General features: G+C 41.5%; 1 protein-coding gene across 3 annotated transcripts in view; it reads right to left on the bottom strand.

Moving 5' to 3' along the window:
• Window positions 1-17,577, bottom strand: part of ACOT9 (acyl-CoA thioesterase 9) — a 27,439-nt gene that overhangs the window by 7,920 nt on the left and 1,942 nt on the right. The window contains exons 1-7 of one of the 3 annotated variants that reach the window (XM_024757406.1): window positions 13,674-13,691; window positions 13,026-13,071; window positions 10,863-11,033; window positions 10,567-10,604; window positions 6,344-6,427; window positions 5,869-5,972; window positions 1,060-1,133 (exon numbers count right to left, since the gene is read on the bottom strand). In XM_024757406.1, coding sequence (XP_024613174.1) covers window positions 1,060-1,133; window positions 5,869-5,972; window positions 6,344-6,427; window positions 10,567-10,604; window positions 10,863-11,017 — 455 coding nt within the window. In that variant the 5' untranslated portion in view covers window positions 11,018-11,033; window positions 13,026-13,071; window positions 13,674-13,691. Of the gene's footprint in view, window positions 1-1,059; window positions 1,134-5,868; window positions 5,973-6,343; window positions 6,428-10,566; window positions 10,605-10,862; window positions 11,034-13,025; window positions 13,072-13,673; window positions 13,692-14,860; window positions 14,979-17,577 lie in introns of those variants that run through there. The other 2 variants (XM_024757405.1, XM_024757407.1) reach the window with 2 other exon arrangements.

Consider the following 17,577-nt stretch of genomic DNA (forward strand, 5'->3'; position numbering starts at 1 on the left):
GGAGAGGCCCCCCCACCGCAAAAAAAAAAAAAAAAAGCACAGGAGGAAGACTGACAGGAAACTAGCTATTCATAAGACTGGATACATTGGATACACCTTGTACTGTACTACACCTGTAGATTATTGCTGATCACAAGAGGATAAACTGAACTACACAAGGCAAAAATTAAAGTGTGTCACTACTTGAACCCACACACTAATCTCAGCATTACTATGAGTGGGACAATCTATACCTCCTGACATGATACAATATGAGATACAGAGACATCATCACCTAGGAAGCACTCTCACCAAATACGCTGAACTCAAATCTAATCAAGGTTTAGACCTAACTTCAATTTATAGAAATTGTAACTACCATTTACAGAAATAAAAAAAAAATACCACGAGGAAGCAATGAGACAAATCCAGAAAGTGGGACACTGTAAAGAACAGTCAATCTGGGCTTTCAACCAGTTGATGATATGAAAGGATAAGGGGACAGTGGGGACACACAACCATTCCAGATTAAAACAGACTGATGAGACTGCACAACTCTTTGAATATACTAAAAGCCATTAAATTGTACACTTCCAATGGGTGAACTGTATGGTATGTGAATTATATCTCAATAAAGCTGTTAACAAAAAAAAACAGACTTAAGAGATATACAAATCAAATGTAACATGTGGACCTTGTTTGGATCCTGATTTGAATAAGTCGTTAAAGATACGTGGGGAAAAGTGAATATGAACTATTAGAATATATTAAGGACTTACTATTATTTTTGTTAGGTGTGCGAATGGTAATGTAGTTATTTAAGGAAATAGCCTCATTTTTAAAGCAGTGCCCTACACTGAAGTATTTAGAGGTGAAATGTCATTATGTCTGGGATTTGCTTTAAAATATTATAAAGAAAATAATATACTTTAAAAAAAACAGAAGAAGCAAATATGGCAAAATTTTAAAACTCTTAAGTCTAGGTGATGGTATCCTAGAAATTTATTAAAGTCTTCTCTTCAATTTTACGTATCTTTGATATTTTTCAAAATAAAGAATTAGGAAAAAAACTGCAATTACCCTTTGTTTTCAGAATCACGAGCCACCATTACAAATGTCGCATCCAAAACAGGGGAAAATTCATTGTCGTGTAACTAGAGAACAAAGGAAAGAAAATGCAGATGTAAAAAATGCATTTACTGGGAAGACCTACTACAATCCTAACTGATATCACAGCCTTTGGGAAAGGCTGAAATTAGCAAAAGAGGACGAGTGCTTTCACTAACCACCATCTGCTGAGATGCCAGGCACACAACTGGGCTCTAGCGGGGAAAAGGCAGCAAGAGTAAAGAGTCTGTGGTCTAGCGGAGGAGAGAGATACCCAAAAACCCAAACAGGGCACAGTGTGAGAAGTGCTGGGATGGGCACAAACTATGGGCCTTGGAGCTGTGAGTGACTGGGACCCAAGGGCAAGGGTCACGGGGGGACCTTGTGCATCACCATCATTTAAGTGTCCCGCATCTTGCAGAACGCTGGCTTTCTCCACGCCTACCTGTCCTCCCAAAGGCACACACAGCCAGGCGGACCTCCCATCGCTCTCCCAGACATTTGTATTTTCAGGGAACTTGAGTGTGCCAACTACCAGGATGTGTTTGTTTCCTTAGCCTGGCACGGGGGCTTCCAAGAAAGGGTAAGATCAATGAGAATTCTGTGGATTAAGCTAAATATTTACAATGCAGAGGCCATTGAGATTTTTAAGGTATTTTTTTTCCCCTAGAAGTCTGTACTTCCAGGATAGTCATATCATCAAGTCATATCGTAACCTGAGGGTACAGTTGGTTCCATCCTCAACAAACCGACCACTAGTCCTCGTCACCACTACCTGTTCAGGCCGTTATGAGCCTTCCCCCTCGACTTTCAGAAGAGTCTCACCAATCTTACTATGTCCCTGTCCTATTCAAACCTTGCAAGAGGTCTTCCTTTATCCCAGCATCTGGTCTACGCCTGCTGGCATTCTATGTAAAGCCTCCACCACGGAGCCCAGATTCCACTCTAGTTGTTCACCAAACACTCCCGGCATGCCTGCACTCCTTTCTCCAGCCACAGCTAACAACTTGGAGGTCCTGAAATGTCCCATTTTGTCACCTGACCGCCTCCCCTCCAGGCCTCTGCCAGATGCCTTCCTCAGGGCCGGATTCCTCAAGACACTCCTCCCCTCCCCGGCCCCAGCCCTACTCCCCAGGCAGAGTTCATCACTCCCTCCTTTGTTTGCCACCTAAGTGGAAACAAAGTCCTCTCCTGACAGCGGTTCTCAACGTAAGTGAGGAAGATGTCATCCCCCGGAGGGCATCTGGAAATGTGCAGCGCTAGTGATGGCTGTCCCATGAGCTGGGGGACACTACTAGCGCAGCGAGGGGTAACCAAAGAGCTGAACAGCTCACAAGGCAGGGAACGGTCCTGCAGAGCAAAGAATTTTCCCACATACAATGCCAATACTGTCCCTGTTCAGAAATAGTGCGTAATAATTTACTGTATCATAATCATTTATTTATGTGTCTGTCTCCCTACTGCACCAAGAGCTCCTTGAGGACAACGACCATTTTTATTCTCATTTGTTTCCCAGCAATTGACACAAAGGCTGGCAGACAGCAGATACCGGATCAATGGCTGCCAACTGCCGACGAATGAACTGAGGCAGCTAACTACTGAGCACTACTAGAGTGTGAACTCCAAGAGAATGGAACGTCCTGTTTTGCTCACTGTTGTACCCCAAGCACAGACGGGGCACTCCATAAATCACTGCTAAGTCAACGTTAAATGAATGCCGTCAGGAAGTGGGTGAGGTGACTCACACCCGGATCCTGTTGTTGAGGCGCACATAGTCGAGTGGAAGAGAAAAGACGTTCATACACAGCTCTGCAAGGCAGAGGACAGCAGGTACCAGGAGAGAAAGTCAGAGGGACGAGGCGTGGGGAAGGAACAGGTACTATGAGCTGAAAAGATCAGGGAAGGTTTCGAGCATGAAGTGACCCAGAAGCACAGGTGGAATACGGATATGCAGAGACAGAGCCCAAGGAATCCCGGCAAAAGGAAAAGTGTGCGCGAGGACGCTCATCCGCTCACCTACTGTTTACGTTCCAGTGTATTACAATGAACACTAGTGCTGAGCATCGGGGATGCAAGGTGAACAACTCTCTACTCTTAGGATGCTCAAGGTCTCCAGCTGTGCGCTCCAATAAGGTGCGTGAACGGTAAGTTGGAGGGAGTATAGCTGCAAAGGTAGGTTGGTGCTAGTTTATGGAGCACCTTAGATCCTAACTAGTCAAAGCAATTTAGACTTTGATCCGCAGATAATGGTCACGGAAGGGTTTTGAGAAGGGAAGAGATGTGATTGAAGATCGGCTTTGCAAGACCTATCTGGAAGAGATGTGTAAAATTAACACAGAGAGAACAGACAAGAGGCAGGCAGAGTAATTAAAAGATAGCTAAAGTACTCACACAAGAGGCAGTGAGGGCTTGAATGAAACACAGAGGCCAAAGGGAAGGGAAAGAAAGGACTCTGGTGAGTAGCTGTGGGTGATGAATTCGCAAGACTTGGCAAAAGGCTGCACAGGAAAGGGAAAAAAAATTAAAGCTTTCACAAAGGTTTGGAGCTGGGAGAAATCGGAGGGTGGCAAAGGGGAAACGGGAGGAGGGTCAGGATCGGAAAGGAAGCTGATGCACTCAGTTTGGAACACACTGGACTTGAGGTAGCGAGAGCACACTCGGAAGAGAGATCTAACAGGAACCCCAAAAGGCAGGTCTGACGGTCAAGCGGGACCACCTCCATAGTAATGACGATAAAGTAATATAATGGCCAACATTTGATTAGTGGCTACTGTGATAACAAAACAGCATCTCAGAGAAGGCAAGAAATTTGCCCACAGTCACATGGCTAATAAGCAGCAGAGCTGGGATTTGAACTTACATTTCAGCCAAACCAGAGGCAGGGTACCTATTGCCAAGCTGCCTCTCTGGAATAAAGGATCACTCAAGCCGTGAGTTATTAATCAAAATGGCCAATGAGAAATGCAAATTTAAAACAGAAGTCTGTACTTCCCTGGCACTGATTTTCACTGGCTCTCTCCTCCCAATAATTCCTGTATCTCTTTTTCAACCTATTTGTCCAAGATTCCTTAGAAAGCAGGTCTTATGCCAGAAATTCACCGTGCACCAACCATGAAGATTAAAAAAGGGTGCGAACAAATCAGAGGAGCATCCCCAACAACTTTACGATATTTGCTTTAAAAGCAGTATTACCGTCAGTTACAGCAACATGGAAGTTAAAAAATTCAACTGTTTACATACAGCATCAAATAAAAAACTACTTACCTATTTTGACAAATAACTTTAATTACTGCAGAGCAACCTTCAGACTTTTTCCAAAACGTGAAAGGCTTCATAATTTCACGTATCTGAATGACAGATCCACTGAATACCCTGACATAACTGAATAAGTCACTCTTAAGTAAGTTTTCACAATGAAATCTTCAACATACTCTGAATTATTTGATTTCTGTACTATTACCCTCTTTGAGGTACTTTTTCTTGACAAATTTCTTCATTTCTTTATAATAGCTATTCTGAGTTATGCTCATTAGAGAGGCTGTTCCTAACTGCTGTAGTAATCTCAGTGACTGTTATGGGTTGAACTGTGTCCCCCAACAAGATACGTTGACGTCCCAACCCTCAGTACCTGTGCACGTGACTTTATTTGGACATAGGGTTGCTGCAGATGTAATCAGGTAAGATGAGGTCACACCAGAGTAGGTGGGCCCTTAATCCAGTATCACTGATGTCCTTATAAGAAGAGAAGAGGACTCACCTGGTGGCACAGTGGTTAAGAATCTGCCTGCCAATGCAAGGGACAGTTTCGATTCCTGGTCCGGGAACATCCCACATGCTGCGAAGCAACTAAGCCCGTGTGCCACAACTACTGAGCCTGTGCTCTAGAGCCCACAAGCCACAGCTACTGAGCCCATGTGCTGCAACTACTGAGCCCACGCTCCATAACTACTGAAGCCCGTGCACTCTAGGGGCCCGCATGCCGCATCTACTGAGCCCACATGCTGCAACTACTGAAGCCCACACGCCTACAGCCCATGCTCTGCAACAAGAGAAGCCACCACAATGAGAAGCCCACACACTGCAGCAAAGAACAGCCCCCCGCTCGCCCCAACTAGAGAAAGCCCACATGCAGCAACAAAGACCCAACGCAGCCAATAAATAAATAAAAGAAGAGAAGAGAAGAGACACAGACACACAAGAGAAAAATGCTATGTGATGAAGAAGGAAGAGATTGAAGTGTTACAACTACAAGCCAAGGTATGCCAAAGGGCCAGCAAACCATTAGAAGCTAGGAAGAAAGCACGGAAGGCTTCTCCCCTACGGGTTTTAGATAGAGCATGGTCCTACTGAGACCTTGATTTTGGATTTCTAGCCTCTCAATTGTTAAGACAATTAATTTATGTTATTTTAAGCCACATGGTTTATGGTACTTTGCTACAGCAGCCCTAGGAAACTAACAGTCACCAATCCGATTCATGCTTAACAGAACTCAGACTGTAGGGAAATTCTCTGGGGCAAAACTAGAAACAAGTACCTTAACATGGAGCTGTATATGATTTCAAAGTAATAAACAGTAAGCATAAACACCAAATTACGTGTCAGTCTATGTCCAGGAGGAGGATATTAATAACACACCATCTGTATGACATGAACTTGAATTGTTTTTCTATAAATGGGTGAACTATATATCTGTCTATGGATAGACAGGTGAATAAGCTTTTCTTTCACTGAGACTAGCTGGTTGTATTGGAACAAGGGGGCAGTCTTCGGGCACAGACACACCTGGAACATATGCATCTTCACTTCCATGGACGTCTTCCCAACCCAACTAACATGGCCACTGAACTTGATGTCCTGTTCTGGGCTTAAGCTCTTCTTACACATATCTACAAAACAGAAAAATCAACCTGAGCCCAAACCATACTCCAAATGTTCTATACTGTAAATGGACAATTTCATTTGAAATTTTGGCAAATTTCACTATATTTCCTTTTTGTCTTCAAAACTAATTTTTCAAAAATAATTTTTGAAAAATTAGACAATGCAGAGAATATAAAAAATAAAACTGGAATCATGCAAAACTCTTCTACCCAAAGATAATTATAATAAATATCTTGGTATATTGCAATCTAGACATTTTCATATGCACATATATACATAAAAATTCCCCCATAAAAGGAAAACATTTCCTCTAATCTCAATAATATTTTATAATTACTAAAAATTCTAAGTATGTCTAGAAAATAATATCACTTACCAATCCTGTCCACCAGGGCTGTAACTATCGATAAAGGAGACATCTTAGCTGAATGAATTTTGTTGTGCATGTAGCAAATAAGAACTGTAGGAAAACAGAAGAGAACCAAATAAAGGAAAAGCAAAATTATTTTTTAACATTCGCAATTTACTCCAATAAAGTCTTATCTGGTTTTGAAGACCCAATCCTCCATATTCCACTAGTGGTCTTTTCCTAGAACCAAAGACTGTTTTATACGTTGAAGAGATCTGGGAATCCTCTACTCTGACTGTTCAATTTTAGATTTGGTGAGGAAACTGAAGCCCAAAGCCCAGGCCCGCCAGGTGGCTTATTACCACTCAACAGAGACACAGTGCCTAAATCAGAAAAAGACCCCAGCACATGAGTCTGACAGCATCAGACATCTTCAAAAAAGAGAAACCAATCACAAGGGCTCAGCTACCTGTTTTCCTCTTGACTCCTTCCTAATCATGAAGCTATTATTTGCCTCAGAGTTCTCCCTCCTTCCCTCAATCACCCTCAGCTCCTACACCACCCTGTGGTTATCTGTGTACTTTCCATATTTTAACAAGCATTTAAAGGTGCAAAGCATGTTTCTACTCATTTAAAACTGTACTGTACTTCTTTATAGTGGTCTCCCTGCTTGCCCTATGATTCATTCAAATTTGTATCATCGGGACTTCCCTGGTAGCATAGTGGTTAAGCATCCTCCTGCCAATGCAGGGGACACGGGTTCGAGCCCTGGTCTGGGAAGATCCCACATGCCACGGAGCAACTAAGCCTGTGCGCCACAACTACTGAGCCTGTGCTCTAGAGCCTGCGTGCCACAACTACTGAAGTCCACACGCCTAGAGCCCATGCTCCTCAACAAAGACAAGCCACCCCAATGGGAAGCCCGCACACCTCAACGAAGAGTAGCCCCTGCTCGCCACAACTAGAGGAAGCCCGTGCGCAGCAACGAAGACCCAACACAGCCAAAAATAAAAGAATAAATAAATTTATTAAAAACAAATTGTTTATCATCAACCCTCAGGACAGGGTCTGTGCTCAATAAATACTCGTTGAGTAACAATAAACCCTTTCATCCATGCACCTGCTAAAGAATGCAGTGGGGGGATGAGGGGCGAAAGGCAAGAAACTCCATTCAAAAAACTTGTGGTACCCAGAGAAGAAATCCTAAGTGTTTGACCTTCCACAGCATTAGTGGAAGTGAAAGCAAGAGAAAAGGTCCAAGAGCTAAGAAGAAGGCAGGCTTGACAAGACCTGAATTAACTCAGGTTTCTAACTTACATGAGTGAAGATAGTGTACCATTCACTGAGAAACAGAATACAGCACAGGAAGAGCAGAACGGACTGTTTTCAACATGCTGAATTTGAGAAGTCCACGGCACATCCAAATGAAGATGGCCAGCAGGCAGGAGGACAAACTGGTCTACAACTCACAAAGCACGTCAGGAAATGTAGCTTCTGAAGTATTCCACATACTGAGAGCAACTGAAGCACCGGGATTGAAGATTATTTATAGAGAAAGTGCAGATACCAACAACAAAAAGGGCAGACAAAACCCTGAAGATAAGCGACATTTAAAGGATCAACAGAGAAAGAGGAATCTACAAAGGAGACTGGGAAGTAGCAGCCTGAGAGGCAGGAGGAAATGTCACCAAGGCCCAAGGGTGAGTTCGACATCATTAGGAGCTTCAAAGAGTTTGGCACAATCAGCTCAATGGCATGGAGGAGCAGAAGCCAGAACACAAAGGTAGCTCTAAAGTGAGAGAGAAAGAAAACTGGAGAGTGTTATAAGGGAAGGAGGCTTTACCTATTTTTCATTGCAAGATGCAAGAGCCTTGAATATGTTTAGAAGTTAAGGGAAAAGTGAGGTTGAGAAAAGACTTGAGATACGAGGGAGATATCTTCAGGGTACGTGATAAGGCAAGTTCCTTGAAGAAACGGAAGGAATAGAAACAAGTGAACAGGTGAAAGGGACTGGTCATCAACAGGAGGTGATGAAGAAAAACAGGGTAGTGGCAGGGGAGTTTGTATATTTAGGGACACCTAAGTAAACCGAAGTCAAGTGAGTGAGTGAGTGAGTGAGTGTGTGTGTGTGTGTGTGTGTGTGTGTGATTATTTTTTAAAAGGCCAATAAGAATTTTAAAGGTTTATTTAATCTAAAGAAAAATGTAGCTAGCCGTAAGCCTAACAATGGATTTGTGTCTCTATTTTAAAGATTATTACAGCCTTTTTTTAAACCTTTTCCCAAACCATTTCCCAAAAGCCATTACGTAGGAGCAAGCAAGACAGACAGCCCAGAGTCGGGTGCTGAAGCCCAAGAGGGGTCAGGAAGATATGCAGGGAGGCAATGAGAGTGATGGCCCAGCAAGCCGCAGCCCGAGCACGAGCAGGGGGACCTGGGATGGAGCAGAATCCCACTGAGGTGAGGAGAGCGTTCATGAGGGTTTCGGGATGGCAGCAATATGAAATTGGCTACATACGGGGGAACTGATCAAATAAGTAAATATACTACAGATAATGGAGCCAGCTGGAGAAGGGAATTACAAATATGAAAAGGGAGGAATTAAGAATGAACCTGTGGTTGAATTAGAATTGGAACTATCAGTATGAACCCAGGGTTCCGATAGATAGATAGATAGACAGACAGACAGACAGGTAGACAGATAGGTAAGGAGGGAGGAAGGAAGGAAGGAATACACATACAGGCAGGTATAGATGTAAATGTACATGTACATGCATATATTCCCCAGCTCATCCACTGAAAGCACAGAGGAATAGTGATACCCCAGCAACAATGACAACTCCCAGCACCCAGATCTTGGTTTCTAAATATCATTCTCCATTAAAAAGAATCAGGGCTCCTCAGAGATTTGGCTGATTCCAGGACTGGGGCAGGGAAAGTACAAATGAGCCTAGAAATGTTGCACCACAAAGTGAGGAAGTGCTCAAAGAATGATGGGGACACAGCCAAAAAAAATCCACAGAAGCCAGCGTAAAGAATGAAGGGCAGTCCTGGGACAAGCTGAGCATCAAAACAGATGATAGAAATATATTATAATCCATTCAGTAAAATAGGAATCCCTGAGTCCATACTGATTTTAAAGTAATTGATAAAAGTCTAATGAAGAATGGGATATTTACAAGGTCTCAAAGTACCTCCCTACAAGGTACTTATTAATTACAAAGGGGAAAAGAGTAACTACAGCAAAGAACCCTGGAAGACACCACCTTCATCAAGGAATCAAAGTCAACATCACAGTAATGGGACAAATTAGAACTATGCACTACCTGCTAAGATGCAATAAAAACACAGCATCCCTTCTGTGGACACTCCTGCCAAAGATGCACATCCCAAATCTAACTTTGGGGAAGCATCAAACATACCCGAATTGAGAGAAATTCCACAAAAGAACTGGCCCATAACCTTCAAAAGTATCAAGGTCATTAAAGTCAGGAAAAGACTGAGGAACTAACCCTGACACAACAACTAATTGCAACATGTGATTCAGAACTGGATCCAGAACTGGATCCTTCTGCTATAAAGGACCTCTGGCCAAAGCTGAATGGGGTCTGAGGATTAGACTGTCTAAATATCAGAGTTAATTTATTGATTTTGAGGGTTATATTGTGGTTATGAAGGAGAATGTCCTTGTTTGTAGGAAATACACATGAAAATATTTGGGGGTGATGTGCATCGTGTCAGCAACATACTCTCACATGATTCAGGGGAGAACAACTCTTTGTACTCTGCAACTTTTCGGTAAATTTAATTAAATAATTATGACAATTCAGAAGTAGCAGATGCCCTTCTTTTTCTGCTCGTTTAGAACATCTTCAGCTCTGCAAGTTAAAGAATAAAAAGACCCTTTCCAGGGAAACTGGGATGAAGTGAGAGAGTGGCACGGACATACACTACCAAATGTAAAATAGCTAGTGAGAAGCAGCCGCATAGCACAGGGAGATCAGCTCGGTGCTTTGTGTCCACCTAAAGGGGTGGGATAGGGAGGGTGGGAGGGAGATGCAAGAGGGAGGGGATATGGGGATATCTGTATATGTATAGCTGATTCACTTTGTTATGAAGCAGAAACTAACAAACCATTGTAAAGCAATTATACGCCAATAAAGATGTTAAAAAAAAAAAAAAGACCCTTTCCAGCCAGAGGATTCAATGTATTACTGTAAGTACCAGTTTAAAAATACTAAAATATCAGTACCTCCTAAGCTGTCAAGATCCTCAAGAATCCTGCCAAACCTGTGAAATAAAGAAAACTGTGATGAAATGAAAATCATAATGATCACCCTTTAAAAAGAAGAACACTATGGGGTGATAAATATCTACCAAAATTGCTTATGGTGATGGTAGCACAACTCTCTAAATATACAAAAAACCAGAGAATCACACACTTTAAATAAGTGAACAGTATGATGTGTGAATTATATCTCAAAGTTGTAATAAAGAAAAGAAATAAAATAAAAACAAACGACACAAACAGAAATAGTGCCATGTTACCTTACAGTGTTTTGAACAGTCAAATATTTCTCTCTTAATTCAGGCTGACTGCCCAAAGGTAAGAGAACTTCAATGTAACTGTCTTTCATTCTCCTAGGTGGCAGGCCTTTCTGTGACGCAGCCAAAAAACTATGAAGTAATTTTCTTTCCTCCATTGCTTTCACATGGTCTCTGAGAAGAACGGACACAAGCTTCATAAAACATAGGACAGTGCTATCCCCCAACTCCAGTGACATACAGGTCAGTCAGACACCATCAAAAGAGGAAACAGCAGGTCCGGACCTACCTCATCTCCTTTTCCTTCCCTCCCTTCCTACCTGCCACTTGGTGAAATCAAAAATTTCTGTTAAAATTTCTCAGGCTAGTAGATAAGAAAAATACACTTATAAGTGATATAGATATATCCAAATGAACTATATATTCACGCTCATCAAAAAGTGTATTCAGGGCTTCCCTGGTGGCGCAGTGGTTGAGAGTCCGCCTGCCGATGCAGGGCACACGGGTTCGTGCCCCGGTCCGGGAAGATCCCACATGCCGCGGAGCGGCGGGGCCCGTGAGCCATATGGCCGCTGAGCCTGCGCGTCCAGAGCCTGTGCTCCGCGACGGGAGAAAAATACAGAAATGGACATAATAGAGTGTAAATATATGTACGTATATATATATAACTGCGCTAAAGAACAACATAGCCACTGAACTCCATATTCCCATTTCTCACCTTGACAAGTCTCGTAACCTCTGTGCCCCAGCTCTCTCTCTCTCTGCCTTCAATTTCAGGAAAGAGAGACAGAGGAGGAAAAATGGAGTATATCCAAAAGAAGTTTGGAAGGCAGAGCAAAAGGTAAAGAGGAAGGGAACATGAAAAGGAGACAGAAAGGGAAGAAAAAGAAGAGACGATTAAGGTGGAAGAAAAGAGAGAGACAAGAGGACAGGGAACTAAAATGTTGACAATATCACTCTTTCTAAGCTTTACTTATGAAGTATTATTGCCAGAAAAGTGTAGCCTACAAAAATATAGGGAGGGAACTGACGAACAAGTTAAATGGCACCAGGTAAATCCAGAACGTGGAACATTCAACAAGACACATGGCTTGGCCTCTTTAAAGTCAAGCTCGTGGGGGAAAAAAAAAAGAGGGAGGGATAACTATTATTCTAGATTAGGGGAGACTAAAGAGTCATAACCATGAAATGCAATATGCAGTTGTTTACCGGATCTTGATTTTTTTTTAAAAAAAGCTATAAAAGATATGTGGGGAATAATTGAGGAATTCTGAATATGGGTAAATAATATGCTATTAGGGAATTACTGTCAATTTCATTATGTAAGAGAATATCTTATTTGTTGGAGATGCACGACTGCTGATTTTGTTACAAAGGAAAATATATTTATTTATTAGAGAGGTATTGGAATATAACTGGAGCTGAAGCGTCACGATACCTTTATAGTTTAGCCAGTATATGTATATTGGCAAATCTGGAAAAACGTTCATAAGTATCCAATTCAGATAGTGGGAACAAAGGTATTCATTTCTTCTACTTTTCAGAAAACTGAAATTTTTCATATAAAGAGATAAAAAGAAGTCATTAGATAATTTTTATACCAAATAGATTATTGTTATTGTGCTTTTTCTTTTTATCTCATTTTAGCCTCAAAATTCTATGCACCAAGAGGGATACTATCCTATTTTAAAGCAGGGAAATACTTAGAGAAAAGAGAAAGATTGTATGGGAGGCCTGGTTAATTGTGACCTGACAAGAAGCAGTAGTCAGGGTGCATGAAATAGAAAAACCAGGAACTTGGGTTCAAGTCCCAAACCTGGTACTCAATCACTCAATGTCTGAGTTTCAATCTCATCATGTGCAAAAAAGGAAGAGGAACATATGTCATAAGCACGTCACAAGTTTCACTGAGAATCAGTGAGGTAATACTCCTGAATGCACTTTGAAAAATGCAGAGTACGTGTAAATTACATGATTTTATGACAACAAAGCATCACCTGATGAGTATGTTGTAATTTTGATCTTCTCCCCCAAGTAAAAAAACCTCTCAACCCATTTCTGAACAAAGGGTTCCCCCCATTCCTACAGTGGGACCATCAACTGAGCCTAAACACAGGCTAGCACACCACTTAGGGATAGAAGAACGAATAAACACAGAGCACATACCTCCAGTTTGTGGATGCTCCTACTATCTCCCGCAACTTATCTCGAACTGAAACAAAAATGAAGAGGTCATTCCATGAAACAAAGAAAGTAAGAAATGGATTATGGCAACCAGCTCAAAAACTACGAAAAGCGACTCATGCACTCAAAAGCTTCAAAGATCCATGAATTTCCATTTAATGCCACAAAACAAACAGCTCAGGGAAGGGATCAGGCCTCTGCTTCCCAAAAACTTGAAACAATTATTGTCTCCTTAGTGCAGAAAAGAATATCCTTGTGTCAATCACTGGGATTTATACAAATAAGCAAAAAAGGATAACTCCAATTATTCATCTGCTGGGGCTGTATCAGTGTTGGTAGGAGTCCCTTTACGATGGAGATATTATGAACAGAATCCCTGCCTATCTTCTTATAGGCAGTGAGACTAAGACTAATATCAAAATTTGAGTCTCACTCTAATTGATTTCTCATATATGTATACTACCCTAAATGTTAGAAAAGTTGAGGCAAGAAAAATGAAGCAAGAAAGGAAAGGCAAAAAAAAGCAATTTAAGTTTAGTTAATGCCCATTGCCCAAAAGTGCAAGAATGAATTAGTGCGAAAAAAAATTTAAGCACTTATAAAAAAATTGATACTGATTACCACACACACCATGATTCACATGTATTGGTGAACATGCTATATGGATAAAGGGGAAATAAATTAGATAAGCAGTAGTAAGTCAATACTAAAAAATAAATCTATAGGATTTTAAATGTTTTGAGTTCATGTGTTTTTTTCTATCATTTTAAAATACATATTCTGGTTACAGAAAATTAACTATAGCAATCCTTGGTCCTTCAACAACTAAATATCTGATCAAAACCAAATATGGTTAGATGAACATACATCTTAATTTTCATGAAAAAGTGGTTGATTTTTCTATCAATTGTTAATTTTTCTATCAATTGTTATAGGGAATTCCCTGGTGGTCCAGTGGTTAGGACTTGGTACTTTCACTGCCAGGGCCAGGGTTCAATCCCTGGTCAAGGAGCTAAGATCCTGCAAGCCACGGCCAAAGGAAAAAAAAAAAAAACCACCCACAATTGTTATATACCATAAATTAGGTGCAAACTCTAATTACAATGAAATCATAGAGTAGTACTGAACCAAAAATATCCATTAGTAGATTAGTCTTATTTCTGATTTTTTTTCCTCCTGAGTTCCTTGAATAAAAGAATGGACAGAAAGTATCCCAAGTAGTACACAGACTACTGATGCTCAGTGACATAAAATGATTATTACTAGTTTATATTCAGTGTAAGAAGAAAGGCAGGTGTTGAGGGCCAAGAAACAAAGCAGAATTTCAAATTACATATATGCATATATATTCATTGGGATCCTTTAAACAAGTCCCAGTTTTCATTATAATGAATATTCCTACATTGACAAAGACATCCATAGTTTGCATATGGATTAGTTACTGAAATTAACTTCAATTAACAGGGTCCCTCTAACAAAACTATAGACTAGAAGCATTTAGTTGGTACAACTGAAAGGCCTGTCTCTTGCTTATGCATTAGATCTCTTTTTTCCATGCCTTCCACTTCAGTACCTACACAAAGGAAACAGAAATCATTAAACTAAAAGAGCTCAGTCCCCAAGGCTCCCAGGAACCAAAGCTCAAGTACTGTATGTGATTTCTACCCCAAGCTATCCTGGTCATTTTCTAAGTGAGAAGTTTATGAAAGATCTACCTTTAGTATGCCTCATTTGCCCTAAACTGTCTATCTACATGCTTCATAAATAAAGCAGGGTTTCCCCCCACATAGGCCTAAAAGGTAAACACCCATGCTTGCCTTCATGAATGTGGAAGACTCTCTCGGGATTCTGAGATCCTTGAGTCAGTCCTCTGCTGGGAGCAAGCAGCCCTCTGCTCAGGGTACAAAGCCTACAAAGCAAGATGAAACACGCTTCGAGAAGGTTCCATGACTTCTTCCCTGGCAACCCCAAAGACCTGTGCCTCCTCCAGAGCACTCAGCCACCCCACACCCTTAGTAAATACTGTCTTATAGGGTCTGTACGTGTTTCTCAAGTGTATGTATATTTGCATATGAGGCTACTCCGTAAATCATCTCTCCAATAAGAGTAAACATTTCTTGAGAGCAGAGACCAATTAGGTAATGATCTACAAAATAAATAAAAGATATCAACCAGGTTTAATGGGTTTATTCTTATTAGCTTCAGAAGCCCAAAATCAAGTTGGTAAACAGCTGAGTAAACTAATTATGAACATTTATTTTGTTATTGTCATACCATACTTCCTCAATAAATAAGCTAAACCCAATTATAAGTCAATCAACTTTGACAACAGAATTAACCCTTTCCAGGATTACTCAAAGAGAGTATTTATTGGACCTAGGCAGAAATTTCCTACTCCCCAATGGAATAAAGCCAAAGCTATTTACCCCAATATGCCGAAACTGTTCTCCCAAAATAAGTTGTTTAACTTGATTTTGGCTCACTATTGCTTAACTGTCGACTCCTAACCACACACTATCCTATCAGGGCTAACACACGTATAGTATCAGGGACTGACAAACTGATCTGTTGAGAGCACAGTGGAAGAAGGCAAGGCATTGAAAAGGTAGAGAACCCCAGATACTCTTACTCATTCTAGCTCAAGTGACTAGTAAATTCTTACTACCTAATGCCAGGTCCAATGATGACTAACCTATTTTTTTTTTTTTTTTTTTGCGGTACGCGGGCCTCCCACTGTTGCGGCCTCTCCCGTTGCGGAGCACAGGCTCCGGACGCGCAGGCTCAGCGGCCATGACTCACGGGCCCAGCCGCTTCGCGGCATGTGGGATCTTCCCGGACCAGGGCACGAACTCGTGTCCCCTGCATCGGCAGGCGGACTCCCAACCACTGCGCCACCAGGGAAGCCTGACTAACCTATTTTTAAAAAGCATATTTTAAGTTTTCTTTAGAGCCCAAATTTATTATAGATTTCTCTTCTGAATTACAGCATAAAGGAAGAGCCTCTGAGTAAAAATATTTGGTAAAATCTACATGTAGTTTTGATACTTGTCCTACTGGAACAAATCCTGGTCCTTTCACCAAGTCAACTACTCTAACTGCAGAGAACACAAAAATAGCAGCACAAGCTCACTGGCTAATTCAACTGCTTAGCCACTCACTCATCACACTGGCCCTGATACAATCCCTGCTGGTTCACTAAGCCTGGAATGCTTCCTAAAGCGTTTGGGGTTTTGGTTTTGTGTTTATTCTCCAATCACACAGCTAACAAGCCTCTACCTTACATAGTTGTGGTTTATTTTTTCACAATGAATTTTCAATTTATGTACTTTTATATGTGAATTAATATTTCAGTCTTCTTGCTCTTGACCTTCTAATTTGCATTTTCTCAGAACGTGAGTTAAACTTTTTTCTTTTTCACTATTTCATTTTATGTATTTTCTGTAGGTTCAAATCCCTCACTGAAGGAAACAAGAGCATGTGGTCCTTCCTTCTGCCATCTCAGAAACTATCGTTCTGCAACTGAATATATCGGGTTTTAAAAAGCACACTGGAAAAAGCTAAAATCTTCCATTGCTACTATTAACTGAAAGAGCAAAAAAAATCATGCCCTCGATACATTAATTAGCAATAACAATAGTTGCTGTAGATGATCTCAATATAAGAAATGAGATCTGACTCTGAATGGCTAAATACTGTGAATACTCATCACAAACTAACAGGAGCTGTAAAACTGATCTCACATATTTGGGTAAATACACATATATACAAGCATTTGTTTTGTTCCTTAAGAAGCAGCATTTTCTGAAAAGTGAAGAAAACCATCCCATCCTGCCTGAGTGAAAAGCAGTGTAGTATACGGAGGTTCAGAGCCTGACCATGGGGACTCCCCTGGTGGCACACTGGTTAAGAACCCGCCTGCCAATGCAGGTGACACGGGTTTGAGCCCTGGTCCGGGAAGATCCCACCGCAGAGTAGCCCCCTCTCACAGCAACTAAAGAAAGCCTGTGTGCAGCAATGAAGACCCAACGCAGCCAAAAAAAAAAATACTTAAAAAACTCTATTCCAGAAAGGCAAGCTTCTCCAAAGTCTCCCCTAAAAGTCAAAAATGACCAGAAATTTGGAAATAAGCCAGGCACTACAATGGACCATCTCTGAATGGAGACTCAAACGGAGATAGTAAAGAGGGGGCTGATGAATACAGAGAAACAGTTGGGCCAAATTATTTGGAAAACTGTGGTCCTGCAGCCCTGTTGGTTGCATACTGCCATAATAAATTTGAAAACATATCCCTGTAACACAGCAAAGGCCTAATGTGAGTGCTTTTTAAAAAATCATTGATTAGGGCTTCCCTGGTGGTACAGTGGTTGGGAATCCGCCTGCCAATGCAGGGGACACGGGTTCGAGCCCTGGTCCGGGAAGATCCCACATGCCACGGAGCAGCTAAGCCCGTGCGCCACAACTACTGAGCCTGTGCTCTAGAGCCTGCATGCCACAACTACTGAAGCCCGTGAGCCGCAACTACTGGGCCCGCGAG

The sequence above is a fragment of the Neophocaena asiaeorientalis genome, unplaced genomic scaffold, assembly GCF_003031525.2.
Source record: "Neophocaena asiaeorientalis asiaeorientalis breed wild unplaced genomic scaffold, Neophocaena_asiaeorientalis_V1.1 scaffold1105, whole genome shotgun sequence".
Taxonomy (NCBI): Eukaryota; Metazoa; Chordata; class Mammalia; order Artiodactyla; family Phocoenidae; genus Neophocaena; species Neophocaena asiaeorientalis.